The 14,685-nt window shown below is 52.2% G+C and overlaps 2 protein-coding genes across 6 annotated transcripts in view; both read right to left on the bottom strand.

Moving 5' to 3' along the window:
• GDF5 (growth differentiation factor 5) overlaps positions 1-14,685 on the bottom strand; it is a 73,500-nt gene that overhangs the window by 47,250 nt on the left and 11,565 nt on the right. The gene's annotated exons all lie outside the window — the stretch shown is intronic.
• LOC126045669 (centrosome-associated protein CEP250-like) lies at positions 3,660-14,621 on the bottom strand. Its single transcript, XM_049817084.1, has 11 exons — positions 14,615-14,621; positions 14,115-14,155; positions 13,201-13,328; positions 12,734-12,933; positions 12,359-12,528; positions 11,363-11,542; positions 8,100-10,619; positions 7,188-7,343; positions 6,647-6,754; positions 6,429-6,479; positions 3,660-4,144 (listed from the first exon to the last, which is right to left on the bottom strand). Exons 1-11 carry the CDS (start codon positions 14,619-14,621, stop codon positions 3,953-3,955), a joined length of 3,753 nt encoding a protein of 1,250 aa, XP_049673041.1. The 3' UTR covers positions 3,660-3,952.

The raw sequence follows: 14,685 nt of genomic DNA, 5'->3' as shown, positions 1-14,685 counted from the left end.
GTAAGGTGCAAGCTTGGGCCTAAGGGTCGAGTCACTGGAGCCTTCCCTGGAGAGAGGCTCTTTCCTCTAACCAGGTTGTCCCATTTGCCAGCCCACTGTGATTTAAAGATACAACCAAAGCCCAGTTTTGCCAGAACAGCTGCTCGATTCCTAGTTGTAAAAGAGCATTCACGCAGCAGCTTTATTCCTGAAATGCATCCGTGAGTCCTTGTCCGAATTTCAGAGGGACTAGGCAAAGATTTGCCTCGCAAAAGTAGCAAGTATAACAGCAGTTCACCTGAATCTGTCACTTTAATAGATCTGCGTGCTATAAACTCTTCAAAAGTTTGTGGTCTTTAAATGCTCTTCAGCTGCCACTTGTTCCCGTAAATCTCAAAACCAGGCACACAGTGATGGAAAGACTACAGGAGCATCCATCCAAGAAAGGCAGAATAGCACCTTACCGTGTCTCTCGGCCTCCGGAGTCGCACGGTTGCCAGCTTTATCCAAACGTTGTTTAAACAGATTGTGCTCTACATCCAGCTGCTGCTCTCCTGCTACGTCCATGGCATCGATGCTCAAATCTGAAATCAGTGAGCAAGGAAAGTAGTCTATAAACACACATTTGTTACGGCCTGTGGCAGGCTGAGGAAGCATTCAGCCAGTGAAAATACAGACTCTTTCAGCGAGGGCGATAAGAGCGTGCCAAAGCGGAAGAGTGTGTATGGCTGAGGCCAAGTGACGTACAGGGAATAAAACGCGTGTTGCAGCACCCTGAACGACCCTTCCAAACACGGGGCTGGGTTTGATGTACCAGAAGGACGGCTTCCAGCTGCCCAGAAAGCGTTACCCTGAAAGGTAATACACTTAAGGCAAAAGAAACCAAAACCAAACCCCTCAAAGCCCATAACCATTTCCAGGAGTACAGGAGTTAAGCTTCAAATTGGTTGAAAGCTGCCTCCTCCCTCCCTCTACCTCCTCACCCTTCCCCCTTCACCATCAGCACATTTCCTCGTGACCCCTTTTCACAAAGAAGATTGAGAGGGTCTGTGGTCTTGGCCTGGTATCAAAGCACCGTGATGCACTTGCTGGCTACCTGCTCTCTTACAAGGCTGACAGCTTCTCTGCACAAAACACCAGGGGCTTCCAAACTCTCTGGCCTTCCCGTGCCCTTTTAAACATGAGGAAGGCAAAGACCAACAATATCTCAGGTGGTCACAAGGAAGCCAGACTCACTGTGTTTAAAGCCCAATGCATTACCCAAAGGAATCACCGCAACAGAACAAGAGCCAGGGAAGATTAGCGCACGGTCGGATAACGTGCACAGTAGTGGTAAGCAGTAAGACTTGCAAGATTTTCCGTCACTTCACCCCGCAGCTTCGTTTTGAATTTAGTTAAAAGGTAATCCGACTATTAACGCTCACTCCGGTTTTAAAAATTTGGGAGAAAGGTTATCACATGGCGTTGGCGTTACGGTCAGAACTGAAGTACAAAAACCACAGAAAAGTTGCGCCTCGCCAAGTAACTTCCCAAGGAGAAACACTCTAAAGTGTTTCAACAACAGTACAGTCAAATCTCGAGTCCCGAGCACCGAACACCGAACGCTGTGCCAGCTTTTTCAGTGTGACCCAGCTCTCTGACAAAGCACCACACCGTACAGAAACGTAAGGGGGTTTGTATCTTAGCCTCACGTATCACCTCGAAAAATAATACAGCCTGCCTGGAAGTGCTGGTTTGAGTGCCCAGCGGGCCTGGCTGGAATCACCGCGGAATCACCAGGGGTCACCAGTTCCTCCCTGTCTGTGGCCCAAGCAGCAGCGCAGCACTCGGAAGCAGCGGGCACACCGAGCCTGTCGGGCCCTCGGCAAGTATGAAAATTGTCCCCAACATTCAGAAGGCTGACTCACAAGCACAAGGCAGATGTGGAAAAATAACATCGAGACTGATCTTCAGTTTTTCTCCCCTTGATGTGTCAACGTACAATTCCGGATGAACCTAGGAACAAAGGAAAAACAGAGTCCTGTTTCACTTGGAAGCCAATCAAAAGGCCGCTTTCCCTCGGCTGATTTTTAAGACTTGGGATTCAAGAGACACCTGAGCTGCTGCCTCCCACCGCAGCCAAGCGCTTGCCATTTCTAACGCTTTGTTTTAAGAAAGCTACTAACTCGGGAACCTTAGAACCTGGGGTGGGGACGGGGGCTCCCGCAAGGAGCCTCCTCGCTTTCCTTTGCATTGCCTGCTTGTAGGCGGCAGAGGCAGCGAGAAGAGACTTTGAGACGCTCTCCTGCGGCCGCGTTACAGGAAGCCCCGAGCCACCCTCGGCGCCAAGCGGCTTTCGGGGGAGGGCAGCCCGCTCCCGGCCTCAAGGCCGCCAGCTCGGAGAAAGAAAGAAAGAAAAAAACCCCACGCACATCTGCGGCGGGTGAAGCTGCCGCGTGGGCAGCCCGCAGGAGGCGGCGGAGGAGGCGGTGGCTCGGCGGGGGTGCGGAGGCACGGCAGGCCGCCCCGGGCCGCAGGGCCGCCCCGGCCAGAAGCAGCATCGCGGGGCCGGGCCCCCGCCGCCGCCGCCGCCGCCGCCGCCGCCGCCGCCACTCACCTCCTTGGTGAGGTAGTACTGCAGCCCCGACAAGAAAAGCAGCACCACGATGAGCCCGCTGACAACCGTCACTGCCGGGGAGACGAGAACCGCCGTCAGCCCCGCCGGTCGCGCCCGCCTCGCCTCGCCTCAGTCCCGCCTCAGCCCGCCCGCCGCCGCCGCCGCCCCGAGCCGCTGCCGAGCGCCGGCCCGCAAGGCCCCCCCGCCGCCGGCCCCCGGCCGCCCTCACCCCGCCCGCTCACCCAGCGCGCCCCCGCACGTCTTGACCCGAAAGTCCTCCAGGGTCTTGGGGAAGGCATCGAACCGCTTCAGCCGCCACAGCGAGTCCACGGCGCCGCGCGGCCCGGAACCAAACCCGCCTTCCGGCGCCGGGCCGGCACCGCCCCGCCACCGCCCCGCCGGGCAGCGCGGCCCGAAGCCGGCCGAGGGGGCGGGCGGGGAGGGGCTGGGGCTCGGGCTCCCGGGCTCCGAGGGGGCGGGAAGGTCCTCGCTGCCGCCTCGCCCTCTTCTGACCCTCCCTGCCAGCGGCCCCCGAGGGGGGGCTCTCGAGATCACCCGGTTAGCTGGGAAGGGCTTGAGACCGAGGCGGAGCTGCTGGCAGAGAGCAGTTTTCACTCACTTTGACCTCCTCCCCATCCCATCCCGTCCCGTCCCATCCCCTGCCTCCAGCTTTGACAGGGCTGGCGTTTGTTACCCCCGCCCTTCGCAGAACAACCGAGCTGTCCCTCAGGCTGGCTGTCGCAGCAACAAAGCTGAAAGCAAATCGCCTCGGGAGAGTGCCAGCGCTTATTGTGCCGAAGCACGGAAGGAAAAAGGAAGGAAAAGAAGGAAAAGGGGAGGAAAAAAGCGCCGCGCTCTTGCCCCACCTCCCATCCCTGGCCTGCACCCTTCACCCCTTCCTCTTGGTACCACCTCCGCCTGTGTTTCCCTCTCTCGTCACAGGGAAGGAAGGGCTACGAACTCAGGAGGTTAAACCGGACAGCAGCTCGGAACAGCTTACTTGTGCAAGTGAAAAAGAGAGTATAAGCTTTTCCTAAGCCACATACTTGCCTAGCCCTTGCTTTTTCCTACTAAAAAAGCGCAGTCCTGCAAAATCTCTTTTATTAAAAAACATTTTAAACATCGCTGGCACTAGGCGATGCTTGCGAACATAAACAGAACCAATGTGTACCCCCGTTGAAAAAGTGCAGTCCTGCAAAACCTCTTTTATTAAAAGAAAGTAATTTTTAAAGTCACTGGCGCTAGGAGACGCTTCCAAACGCAAACAGAACAGATGTACCCCCATTTCCCGCAGCAAAATACAGAGTACGTTTCCGGGAAGGGCACAAGACTGGAACGCCGTGATGCTGCAGCTGCTCCTCTACAGGAAAAGAAGGTTCAGAGAGGCTGACCCAGCTTCCGAGCCTCTGCTTCCAGAACAGCGGCTTTGGGCTCCCTGACCACAGCTGCTAAGGAGCGAGACAGCTCTTGGTGAAGGTCTGACAGCTCCTGGCTGGTCTTGGCACAGCACTCGATATAGTCCTGCTTGTATTTTCGTTCTTCTGCCAGCTGCGTCTGCAGAAGGGACACCTGAAAGAGGCAAAAGGCCGAGCTCAGACAAGCCCACGCTCTTAGGACCATCCGTAGCTCCACAGATCCGGCCGTCAGGGAAGACGCACCCTCCAGCTCCAGCCCTGACAAACACGTTGTCCTTGTGGAATGGGATCTAACAGGTTGCCAGAGCCACCCCGAACTGAGCTCAGATTACCGACAATGCCGAGCTTCTTTCTGGCATACCATTCACAGGCCCAACACCGAGACATGACATGCATATTAAAGAGAGAGGTTGCTACAGGATTTCGTAACCCAACCCTTTTTTTCAAAGGAGAGATTTGGGCTACTGCCACCTTAGTTCCACATGCTTTCTCCTCAGCAGGAGGCCTGCTGCTTACACAAGGTAGTGCAGAACCGTCCTGTTACGATCTACTTTAGAAACCTGACAGCTAGCACATGAAAGGGGAGAAAACGCTCACGCTTCCTAACTTCAGAGCATTTCACGAATGAGCAGAGCAAAATCTGATGAATACAGCCCAGGGGGCAAAGGAGCCTTAAAGGACTGCTGAGGCCTTCAAAATCCTCAAACTCCTATTATTTCCTGGCAACAGCGGGTCGTGCCTGCTGGGCTTTTTGGTGGGAGAGACCCAGCTGCTCTCACCTCCTGTCAGCTTTGCAGGGCAGCGCAGCCACAGCAGCTCTGGCATGTTGCCCTCTGCCTGCTTTGGAGCGGAGGAGATGCCAGCACTGGGAGCAGCGCTCGGTGCTTTGCTGTTTCGGGGAGAACAGCTCAGGCCGGAGGTTCTGCTCTGTTTTCAAAGTGACGTGTGCTTTGCCAAGGGCTCTGTCCCACGTGGGAATGCCATCCCCAACCTCCAGCTAGGAGTACGAAAATACTCTTTCTTGGCAAATGAACTCAAATAACAGAAGCAATTCCTAAAGGAGTTTTATGGCTTATGGAACCTGCTCCGTTTGAATTACAATACCAAGGTCTGCCAACGTAAAGCCAAACCAGGTAAAAAGAGGGTCCCTAATCTGCTAAGCATCTAGAGCAGACTAGGTGGGAAACTCGGGCAGCCAGCTCTGGAAGGGGAACGCGAGGTGCTGAATTAGAAGCCGGTAGCGCGCACGGAAAGCAAGACGTCAGAGGGACTTCACAGCAAACGATACGCGTAGGCTAGGGAACACCACCCCTGAAGAGAGGGACAGCTCTGACCTTCTCTCTGAAATAATAAGGGCACCTTTGTGCAGCTGGGCTTGGAAGCCTCCCACGCTTTGGTAGGTAACCCAGAGGTACGCGTGGGAGAAGCGGCCGTCTGCTGCTAAGAGCATCTCCCAGGAAGGGGGAGATCAAGTTCCAGTTCCGCTGTTTCCCAGACCCAGAGGGGTGCCCCAACTAGCCAGCTGAGGACGATGCTTTGAGCAGAGCACCTTCATTTTCCTGCTGAACTGCTGGAGTAGGTCCACAGTGCGGGCAGACACAACCGTCACAGGGGGAAGGGGGTTCTATCCGTTATCTGTAGCAACGGAACTGCAGGCGCTGAGGCTTCCCGGTGAAAACACCCTTAAGGTATAACTTGATGGCTTCAGCGGTGTGCTCGGCTCACTTGCCAGAGCTGAGCACCGTGTACTTTACTCGCATAAATCTTACAGGCATTTTGCCCTGAACACCTGCAAAGATTCACCTCCTCCGGGAGACCAGGGCGTACCAGACCCTTAAAAGCACGTGGAAGAGGAGCCTGGCGACTGCTGCTACTGCCAGTACCGCTGTCAAGGGATGCGCTAGGGTTCAGGAGCTGGGATGTACACTCTTGCACTGATAAAACAAGCGTCCACGCTGTGCTTAGGTCTCCGACTCGGCCCGATACTGGGATCGTGATCAGCACAGCATAGCAATAGGAGACTATCGGTTGCCCGAAGGCTGTAAGCTCTGGCGCTGCCTCAGACCCCTGGAGCTCCGATAGAGTGCAAGCTCTACCGTTAACGGAGTCAAGGGAAAATGGAAGCCGTCAACAAGATGAGTAAGACTCAAGGGGAACATCCTTAGAATCTTCTCTGTATTCAGGCGAGTGCCAGTTCTCTGAATTTCCTCCAATCCCTCTCCCACCACGCCTGACCTCTAGGCAAGCCAGAGACTAGACCTAGGTGCATGACGTTGTTTGGCCATGGCCAACAGATGTGTCTGACTGACTGGGTGTTTCCACTGCCTGGTGTACTCACTTCCCGACAGCCAAACAAAACTCGGGCTGTAGCATCGTGCAAAGCTGTGCCCCTCAGTACAGCCACGGCAGCTTTTGACGAGAGCCTTCCTACTCCTCACCTGGTTCTGCAACTCAGCTAATCGACGACTGCAGCGAGCGTGAGACTCCTCCTGTGAAGAAAATGCAAGGATTTCCTTTTGGTCTCCAGTTTGGCCAGGGCCATGGTCTACGTTCCACTTCTCTTGGGTCTATGCTGGGGGGATGCTGCCACTGGGATTTGCCACTGTTCCTCTGTACGGCCAGACCCTCCTCCCACCAAGGAAGATTCTGTTCTCACCTGTCTAGAAGCAGCCATCTTGTGCTGGTCAGAGAGCGAAAATCCGCACGCATCCGGCAGCGACCGACCACTGTGATATCTCTTCAGTCTCCTCCGTTCGCGTTCCACCTGCACGTTGGTGATAGGAGAAAGGGTGACAGAAACCTGCCACCAAACAAGGAGCAAAAGGAGCTCTGGACATCATGGCAAGGAGATTCCTGCTCTGCTCAGAGGCTGTTAATTGCCCCAGAGAACGCTGCGGGCAAAAAGCACTCGAAGTAGGCTATGGAAGAGAAAGAGCAAGAGGAAACAGGTCCTGACACAAGAGTGTCAAATGTGCGTGTATGGGGACACTGGGGCAAGAAGGCTGGGACCGGAGCGAATGCGCATTTGTGAAGGCAACGGGGTGCCAGAAGAGAGAGCAAATACAAAAGCGTGCGTCCACAGGGGGAAGCGGGAGAGGGAAGGAAAGAAGCAGAGGACTCCAAAGTGCTGTCTGTGGAAATGTGGTGTGATCCAGAGGACCGTGAGGCTTTGCAGAGGCAGTGAAAGCCTGTTTTACCTGCTCAAGAGTCCTCCTGAGCTCAGCATTGAGTTGCTTCAGCTCCGCCTTCTCCAGTTCCAACCTTGCAACTGCTCGCTGCAGACATTCCAGCTGCTGTGACAGGAGTCTCTTCTCCGAGAGCCATGATAGCTGCTCCCCTTCTGCAATAGCCTGCTGGGCATACAGAGAGGAGTTTGTGTTGAGCTGGTGCCCCATAAGGGTTAGGAGGGACAGAATCGACAAGTCGGGGAGTGTGACCGGACTCGGGAATGGACAGTGCCAAGTCCCTTCTGCTCCTCCGGGTTGACGGGCCAAAACAACACACTCTCTTCCTAGGGGCCCTCCTCCCGATCGCCGTGGGGAAATCCACACAGATTTGCCTTCCGGCTTTTTGGACCGCAGCACAAGTACATCCTGAATGCGCAATGAAGCCCTTCACCTGATCAGGCAACGGTACGAATGCCGTTATTTTTAATACACTGGAAAAGCTGTACCTCCAAAATCGACATCTCTGAAAGCACCGTCAGCGCAGCTGCTGTGCAACCATCGTTACAAAATTCTGCTAAGGCTAGTCCCTTACTTTGGTCAACTGTGCCCCTTCCTTTCCATGCCAAACCCCAACCACGACACGTTGGCTAAGCTTGCCTACGCAGGAGAGAACCAATTACCCATCCCCAACGTTTGGGCTTGGGGTAACTCTAACAGCAAGCTCCGTAGTTCTTTCAGTAGTTCGGGGGCTGACAGAAAACATGTCAGCAGGGGAATGCCTTGAGCTACGCAGACAGGCAAGCCTGCTGGCTACAACCGCAGTTTCTTTGGCCAAGCAGGTCATGTATTTATGGGACTACATATTCCCGTATCTTTATGGGCATCATCCTTAGAATCCTTTATAGACATTTTAGTTGACTGATGATCAGTCACACTGCCTACCTGATGATGAAACCGGTCCGTGTCCCTCTCCGAAACCATGCTCTGCAGGATGGCTATTTCTTCCCTCAGAGTCCCATTGGCCATTTCACTCTTGGTAAGGGCAAGAGTCAGTGCTTGTGCCTTCTCTTTCCATTTGACTTCTCTGCTCTCGGTCTGCTTCAAAACAGCAATCGTGCGCTCCAATTCTTCCCCCTTGGCTTTCCGCTCATCCTCCAGTTGTTGCGTTAGCTCCTTCTGTCTTTGCAAGGAACGGTCTCTCTCCTGGAGAACTCGCCTCTTCTCTGCTTCCTCTTCCTCCCATTTCTGGAGTTTCTGGATTTGTTTCTGCAGGGTCTCTCCGCCATCCTTCCATCGCAAAGCTGATGTTAATTGTTTCAAGAGCTCGCTCTGCCTCCTAAGCTCTTGTTCTCTCTCTCTCAGAGTCTTCTCTAAGTACCCGACTCTGTCTCTGTGGTTCTTGATCTCTTCATCCTTCTTTGTCAGAGTCGGCTGAACATGCTGGAGATCTTCCCGAAGAGCTCTTACTTCCTCTTTTAACTCTTTTAGTTCACCTTCAGCCTTGGCCTCTTGCTCCTTCTCACGCAAGGCTTCTTCCAGGAGCTTCTCTCGCTCTCTGCCATGCCTAACCTCTTCATTCTCCTTGGTTAGCCTCAGCTGGAGATTCTGCAAGGTCTTCAGTTCTTCTTCTTGGCACTGGAGTTTTTGCATGAGAGTTTCATTGTCTTCATCTCTCTTCCTCACCGCTTGCTCAAGCAGATCCACTTGCTGCTGGCATGACGTTAGCGCTACTTTCGTGCTTTCTTCACGAAGCCGGAACATGTTCATTTGCTCGGTCTGCCTGAGGAACTCCGAGTGGTTCTCCTTCAAGATTTGGCTCATTTTGTCTAGACCCTGCTCTAGACTCTTGGCCTGCTTGCCTTCTAACTCCTTCTGCTCTCGAAGCTCCTGGACGTGCTCTTGCAAAGACACTATCTCTTGATCTCTCGCTTCTAGAGAAGATTCAGCGTATTCTAGTTTTTGCTGTATGGCTTCGGTCTGCATCGCTGCCTCCTCCTTTTGCTGTTGAAGCTTAGCGATAGCTTCCTCCAGAACCTCTACCTTTTCCTCTCTTTCTTTCAGAGTCAGCTTTGTTGCTTGGAGATTTGTTTGCTCAGCTTCATGCCTTTCCTCCTTTTCCTTCCACGCCTCACATTGCTTTCTAAGGGATAGAATTTCGTGTTCTTTTTCCTTCAGTGCCACTTGAAGCTGCTGCAGAATTTCCTTCTGCTGTCCAGAGTCTCGCCCTTGTTTTTGGAAGGTCTCAATCAGTTCCTTCTGAGATTCAATCATTAAATCCTTTTCTTTCAGTACTGCTGTAGTGTATTCTAAGTCTCTGTGCAAGACATTCATCTGTTCTTCTGTTTTCTCCGCGTAGCTCCTTGCTTGTTGCTTTTGGATGTCTAGGAGTCTGTCCTTTTCTTTTAAGGCTCCTAAGGTCTGCTCCAGTTGGTCGCGGACAGTCCTTAACTGCATTTCCATGACTTCTTCAGCTTCCCGGATTTGCTTTTGTTGTGACTCAAGCTCTTGATCCTTTTCGGATAAAGACAGGGTCATCTTTTCTAGTGTACCACGAAGCTCTTGCAGGTAGCCCTCTTGCTGTTCCTTGTACTGCTGCAAGAGTCTTAACTGATCCCTTTGAGAATCACACTCGCTCTCTCTGTCCTTAAGAACTGCCCTCAGGTGTCCAAGGCTCGCGTGCAGAGATTTCACCTGTTCTCTCTCCATTTCCAGCGCTTGGATCTGCTGAGTCAGAGACTGCAGCTCCAAATTCTTCTCCTTCAAGTTTCCTTTCATATGATCAAGATCCACCTGCAGATTTCTCACTTGTGATGCACCGTCTCGTTCTAGAGTCATTATTTTCCCCTCCCGGAATCGTATCTCCTGGTCTCTCTCCTCCAGCTCTTTGCTCATCTTGCTGACAGCAGTCCTCTGCAGTTCTCGCTGCTTCTCCAGCTCCCGTATCTGTTCTTGCTGGGATCTGATCTCCCGGTCTCTCTCCTCCAGCTCTTTGCTCATCTTGCTGACAGCAGTCCTCAGCATTTCTTGCTGCTTCTCCAGCTCCTGTAGCTGTTCTTGCTGGGATTCAACCTTCTGGTTCTTCTCTGTTATGTCCTTGATAACCTCACTGACAGTGGTTTCATGCATTTCTTTCTGGTTCTCCAGCATTCTCATCTGTTCCTGGTACAACTTCATTTCTGCCTCCCTCTCTGACAGGATGGCAGCCATATGAGTGAGACTCTCCTGCAAAGCTTGTCTCTGTGCTGCCTCTTTTTGGAGCATCTGGATTTTCTCCCGCTGCGTTTCCACTTCCTCGTTTTTGATTTTTAAGACAGACAATGTAGTTTGAAGTTCTTGTTCAAGGCAGCGATTCCTATCTGTTGCTGCATTTGCTCGGGTTTCGGAGGCTGTGACCGAGTCCTGAAGAAGTTTCATCTCCCGTACCAGTTCTTCTTTAACTGCTCGCAGTCTGTCCCGTTCCTGCTGCAAAACAGTGACAAAGAGGTTCAATAATTCCACCCACGTATGTTTGCTTGTCGTACTAGATTTGAACTCCTGCTTCAGTGGCTGCCCCCTCCCTCCCTGCCTCTCGGGACATTGTAAGACCTTTCCCGCGCCACCCCCCTTTCGGTTGCGTCTTTCCCAGCTTACTCGGCCAGTCCCGTCTTCCTTTTTGCCCTTCTCCGAACCTCTTCTAGCTCTAGTGTGTTCTTTTGGGGAGGAGCTGCCAGAACTGCAGCCAGGATTTAAAGTCCAGACTAACCATGATTTAGGCAGTGGCACGATCATGTTCTCTCTGATAGGGAGGGAGGAAGGGAAGACAGAACAACCCCGTTGTTGGGGTTGGGCGTTGGGGGGGTTTTTTGGACCTCTACCGTGTAGAGTTTTCAGGGTACCATCCTCTAGAACACCACTGTGCCCTCTTGAAGGAGCAGTGGTCAGACCACAGACACAGTTACAGTGTTCATGTTCTCTTCAGGCTGCAACGCGCTTCCTGCCTTTCTTAAACCTACACTGGGGTAGCCTCTCGCATTACAGGCCCTGTCCCTCACGGCACAAAGGTCTCACGGCTGCCAAGGCATCGCTCCTCTTTACAAAGGGGTATCTAAGAGACGCTTCTACCCAGACGGACGGTGTCCAGAGAAGCACTGCCAATAAGGAGCCCAGAAGAGTAAAAAAAAAACCAACAAAAAAACCCACACGAATTCTCCTTTCACAGTCTTTACCTCTTGCTTGGGACTTTCCGCTCTCGTCCGTTCCTCCTCTTGTTGAGCTTGCATGGTAGCAACTTTCTGCTTCATATCAAACAGCTTCTTCTCGTGCTCCCTTTCTGTCTCTGCCTTCTCCTTTTCCCACTGCTCCAGCATCTCCTGTAGCTCTGAATGGTGCCCTTCCCGCTCGCTTGCCTGATGAGGGGAGAAAAAGACTTCAGGATGGAGTCCCAGCCAAGCTTCTCAAAAAAATGGGAAGCTTCATCCCTCCCACAAACCCCCACCTCGACAGTGCACAGTAGTGGCTTTGTGCCCTCCACAAATCATGTCCGATCAAGGAACTTAAAAGGAGGGTCAGCTGGTGGAAGAAGAGGAGATGTTACCTTCCCCTCTCTGGCAGCTGCCTGTTTCCTAGCACCTCTCGCCTACGGGATTTCTCTCTAGTCTCAGAGTCTCTATTTTTAAAGCTCAACTCCATTCTCATCAAGGAAAAGATGCAGATGGACTGCACGGTGAGAAAGAGGCCAGCACCCCGATGCCCTAGTCACAAGACGGGCCACGAACTCACGTACCAGGAACAAGGGGCTGTTCCATCTGTTCTGTATGCTTTAAGCCCAAAGATAACACCTCTGTCAACCACGAAAGGACAGAAAGAAAGGAACAAAGTTCCCGCGACTCCAGTTGGCAGGAAAGTTAGGATTCCGCTTCATGGTAGACAGGAGTCTGCTAAGATCCTACCCCTTTACTGCCATGCCTTGGGTGGGGACCACCCAACCTTCTGCTCAACTCGTCTTAGGCCCACACGGAATCCGTGGCTTGCATTTACTGTCCCGGCATAGTCCCGTAGGTCTTCACATGCTTTCAAGTGCGAGCCGTTGGCTCTGCTGCCTGGCCTAGCAACGTGTGGCCTATGACAGATGCTTGCTGCCATTTCACACGCTCAGGCTATTATTCTTCTAAAGCCAGCCCACAAAGCTTGCCTCAAGAATTCAGAAGCATATTGTTTCCTACCAGCTCTTGCCGGAGCTTGTTTATTTCCACTTCGTGAGCCGTTTCCCGAAGTTTCAGGGTATCGTTATACTGCTCTTCTGTCCGCAAGAGCTGTTGCGCCATGTTTTCCCGTTCCTGCTTCATGAGAGATCTCTCTGCTTCCAGCTCACATTGAAGGCACTTCACTTCCCCTGCAAACGTGGCAAATGGCAAGATTCAGGGCCTACACAAACAGCGGTTCTGACTTCACTAACCTTAAGCCTTTTGAATTTCAGTGTAGGAGGGATCTGTCCCCAGCTCCTGCACTCCTTAGAAGCACTGCACACAGAGAGCTATTTTTATGCCATCCTCCCTAGGCAGGGGGATCACCAGAAACAAAGCACACGAGGCTCTCACCTTGTATCACCTCCTTGGCCTGCCTGACTGTCTGAAGTTGGATTTCAAGCTGACTCCTGGCGATCTCCAGCTGAGATAAGCGCTGCTGAGCCTCAAGCAGGCTGGATTCCAGGGTCTCCCTCCCGCACCTACAAGACGCCAATACGGAGAGAAAGGAGTTTCTTGCTCCTGACGCCCACAGGGAGCTAGCCCAGTAGGAACTGGTTCAAGATCCCTACCCCTCAGTACGGAAAATGGGTTGCGTGGAAACTGGGATACAGAAGGCATATTTCTGCCATTTAAAAGAGCAAGGCAGGCCCCTCCGAGGGAATGCCCAGGCTTTCCTTATGACCTAGCGTAACACAGAAAGCCCAGCCAAATTTGATCTCCACAGGCAAATCTTAAATTGCTATTGTCTGATCTATGACACACGGGTAGCTGCGCTCACCAAGTCTGTGGCAGCAAGCAAAAGCCCAGCCTCTGCTCACAGCCCTTTGCTCATCGTCACTTCCAGGTTGCTCTGCAGGGGCACAGAGTAAGAGGATCTCCCTGGCTGACTCGTGACTTTTTGATGCTGTTCGTAGTGTACGTACAGGGAGGTGATCTTCCAGACTCCCTATATTTCAAAGGGACTAAAGCAATACATCAGATCCTATAGTAAAATCTCATGCTTGTAAGCAGCATTTGTAAGAAATCTGAACTAGATTTTACCTGAACAAGGACTACCTGAAAGGAGAGACAGGTAGCCTTCAGTTTAAACTCTTGGAAGTTCACGAGAAAAACTGGCTACTTTTCTCTAAGCGTTGCTAACGAAGCAGGCAGTAGCCCAAACGACTTGCCGCTCTTTAAAATGGAAGTTGTAGTACTGCGGAGGCAAATTGTTACATCCACAGCCTTCAACCAACTGCTACGTATGACACACAGGATTCTGCAACCAGGAGCTGAAGTTGCCTCCCTGATCTAACACGGCGCCCGGTGTGCCAGGTTCCTACCATACACAGCACTGCCTCACTAGAACAGGCGTGCAACCAGGATAACATCCTTCAGGGTAAAGGGGCACCCGAGTGGTACAGCAATAAGACCCACAACAGTAGGATTTCACTGCTCTGATGGACGATGGAGGGTCTATCTTCAAGAAGGAGAACAAGCACATATTTCTGACTACGCCAATCTCTGGCAGTCCAGAGTAAATATGCTCCATTTTAAGGATAAATCAAAGTCAGTCTCTAAACCAGAACAGAGAAGATAAAGAGTCCAAAACTGTGACGACAACAACAGGCTCTTAAGAACAACATCTGGCAAGAATAGTTGCTGCAGCCCAATAATTGACAGAACATAATTCAGCTGGATCAAATAAGAGGAGCTGGAGCTCAGAAGCAGCAGCAGCTCTCAAGAAACAGACCGAGTCAAAATGGTGTTTATCAGCCTTGCTAACAACATACTCTGGAGTGGTAAGGCGTAAAAGTCAAGAAGCATGACAAACAACCTCTCATTTGTACAGCTCTGCAAGGTCAGGAGTCTTCTAAAAAAGACCTGAGAGGAGGACAAACCTCTCGATACGTTGGGTAGTTTGGGGTGGTTGGTTTTTTTTAAAAGCAGAACTTGTCACACGTGATCTTAGAAACCTGATCCAGCAGAAGGACAAAATCTCGTTCCTTCCCTGCATAAACTCCTCCACGATGTCTGTCTCAAAACAGCACGTGGTAAGGAGTACCGGACCCACACATCAATGATGGGCAACAATTCCCGCAGACTGGCGAGCATTCAAAAGAGGCTTCCCTGCTGCTGGTGTAACCAACTCTAGGTCCTGCACCACAGGTAACAAGAGTTAGACTAGAAAGAGTAGGCCCTCAAGATTTTCAGCACGAGCCTCTAGCTTCACCCTAAACGGCAGTGTCCTACTCGCCATGTCCGTACGTAATAGCCTTGAATTCTGAAGATCCCCTGTCAAACTACTGGATAAGGAAAGATCC

Source organism: Accipiter gentilis, chromosome 14 (genome assembly GCF_929443795.1).
Source record: "Accipiter gentilis chromosome 14, bAccGen1.1, whole genome shotgun sequence".
NCBI classification, from domain to species: Eukaryota; Metazoa; Chordata; class Aves; order Accipitriformes; family Accipitridae; genus Astur; species Astur gentilis.
Note: the sequence above shows the minus strand (reverse complement) of the source record. Positions and strands in the feature narration are given on the sequence as shown.

Bases quoted from the DNA above. Each gene is read 5' to 3' on its own strand.
- LOC126045669 (XM_049817084.1), bottom strand. The intron at 11,543-12,358 runs GTAGGAAACAAT...TCCCCTCATCAG, and splicing joins ACAAGCTCCGGCAAGAGCTG to GCAAGCGAGCGGGAAGGGCA. The intron at 7,344-8,099 runs GTAGGCAGTGTG...CTGTATGCCCAG, and splicing joins CGGACCGGTTTCATCATCAG to CAGGCTATTGCAGAAGGGGA.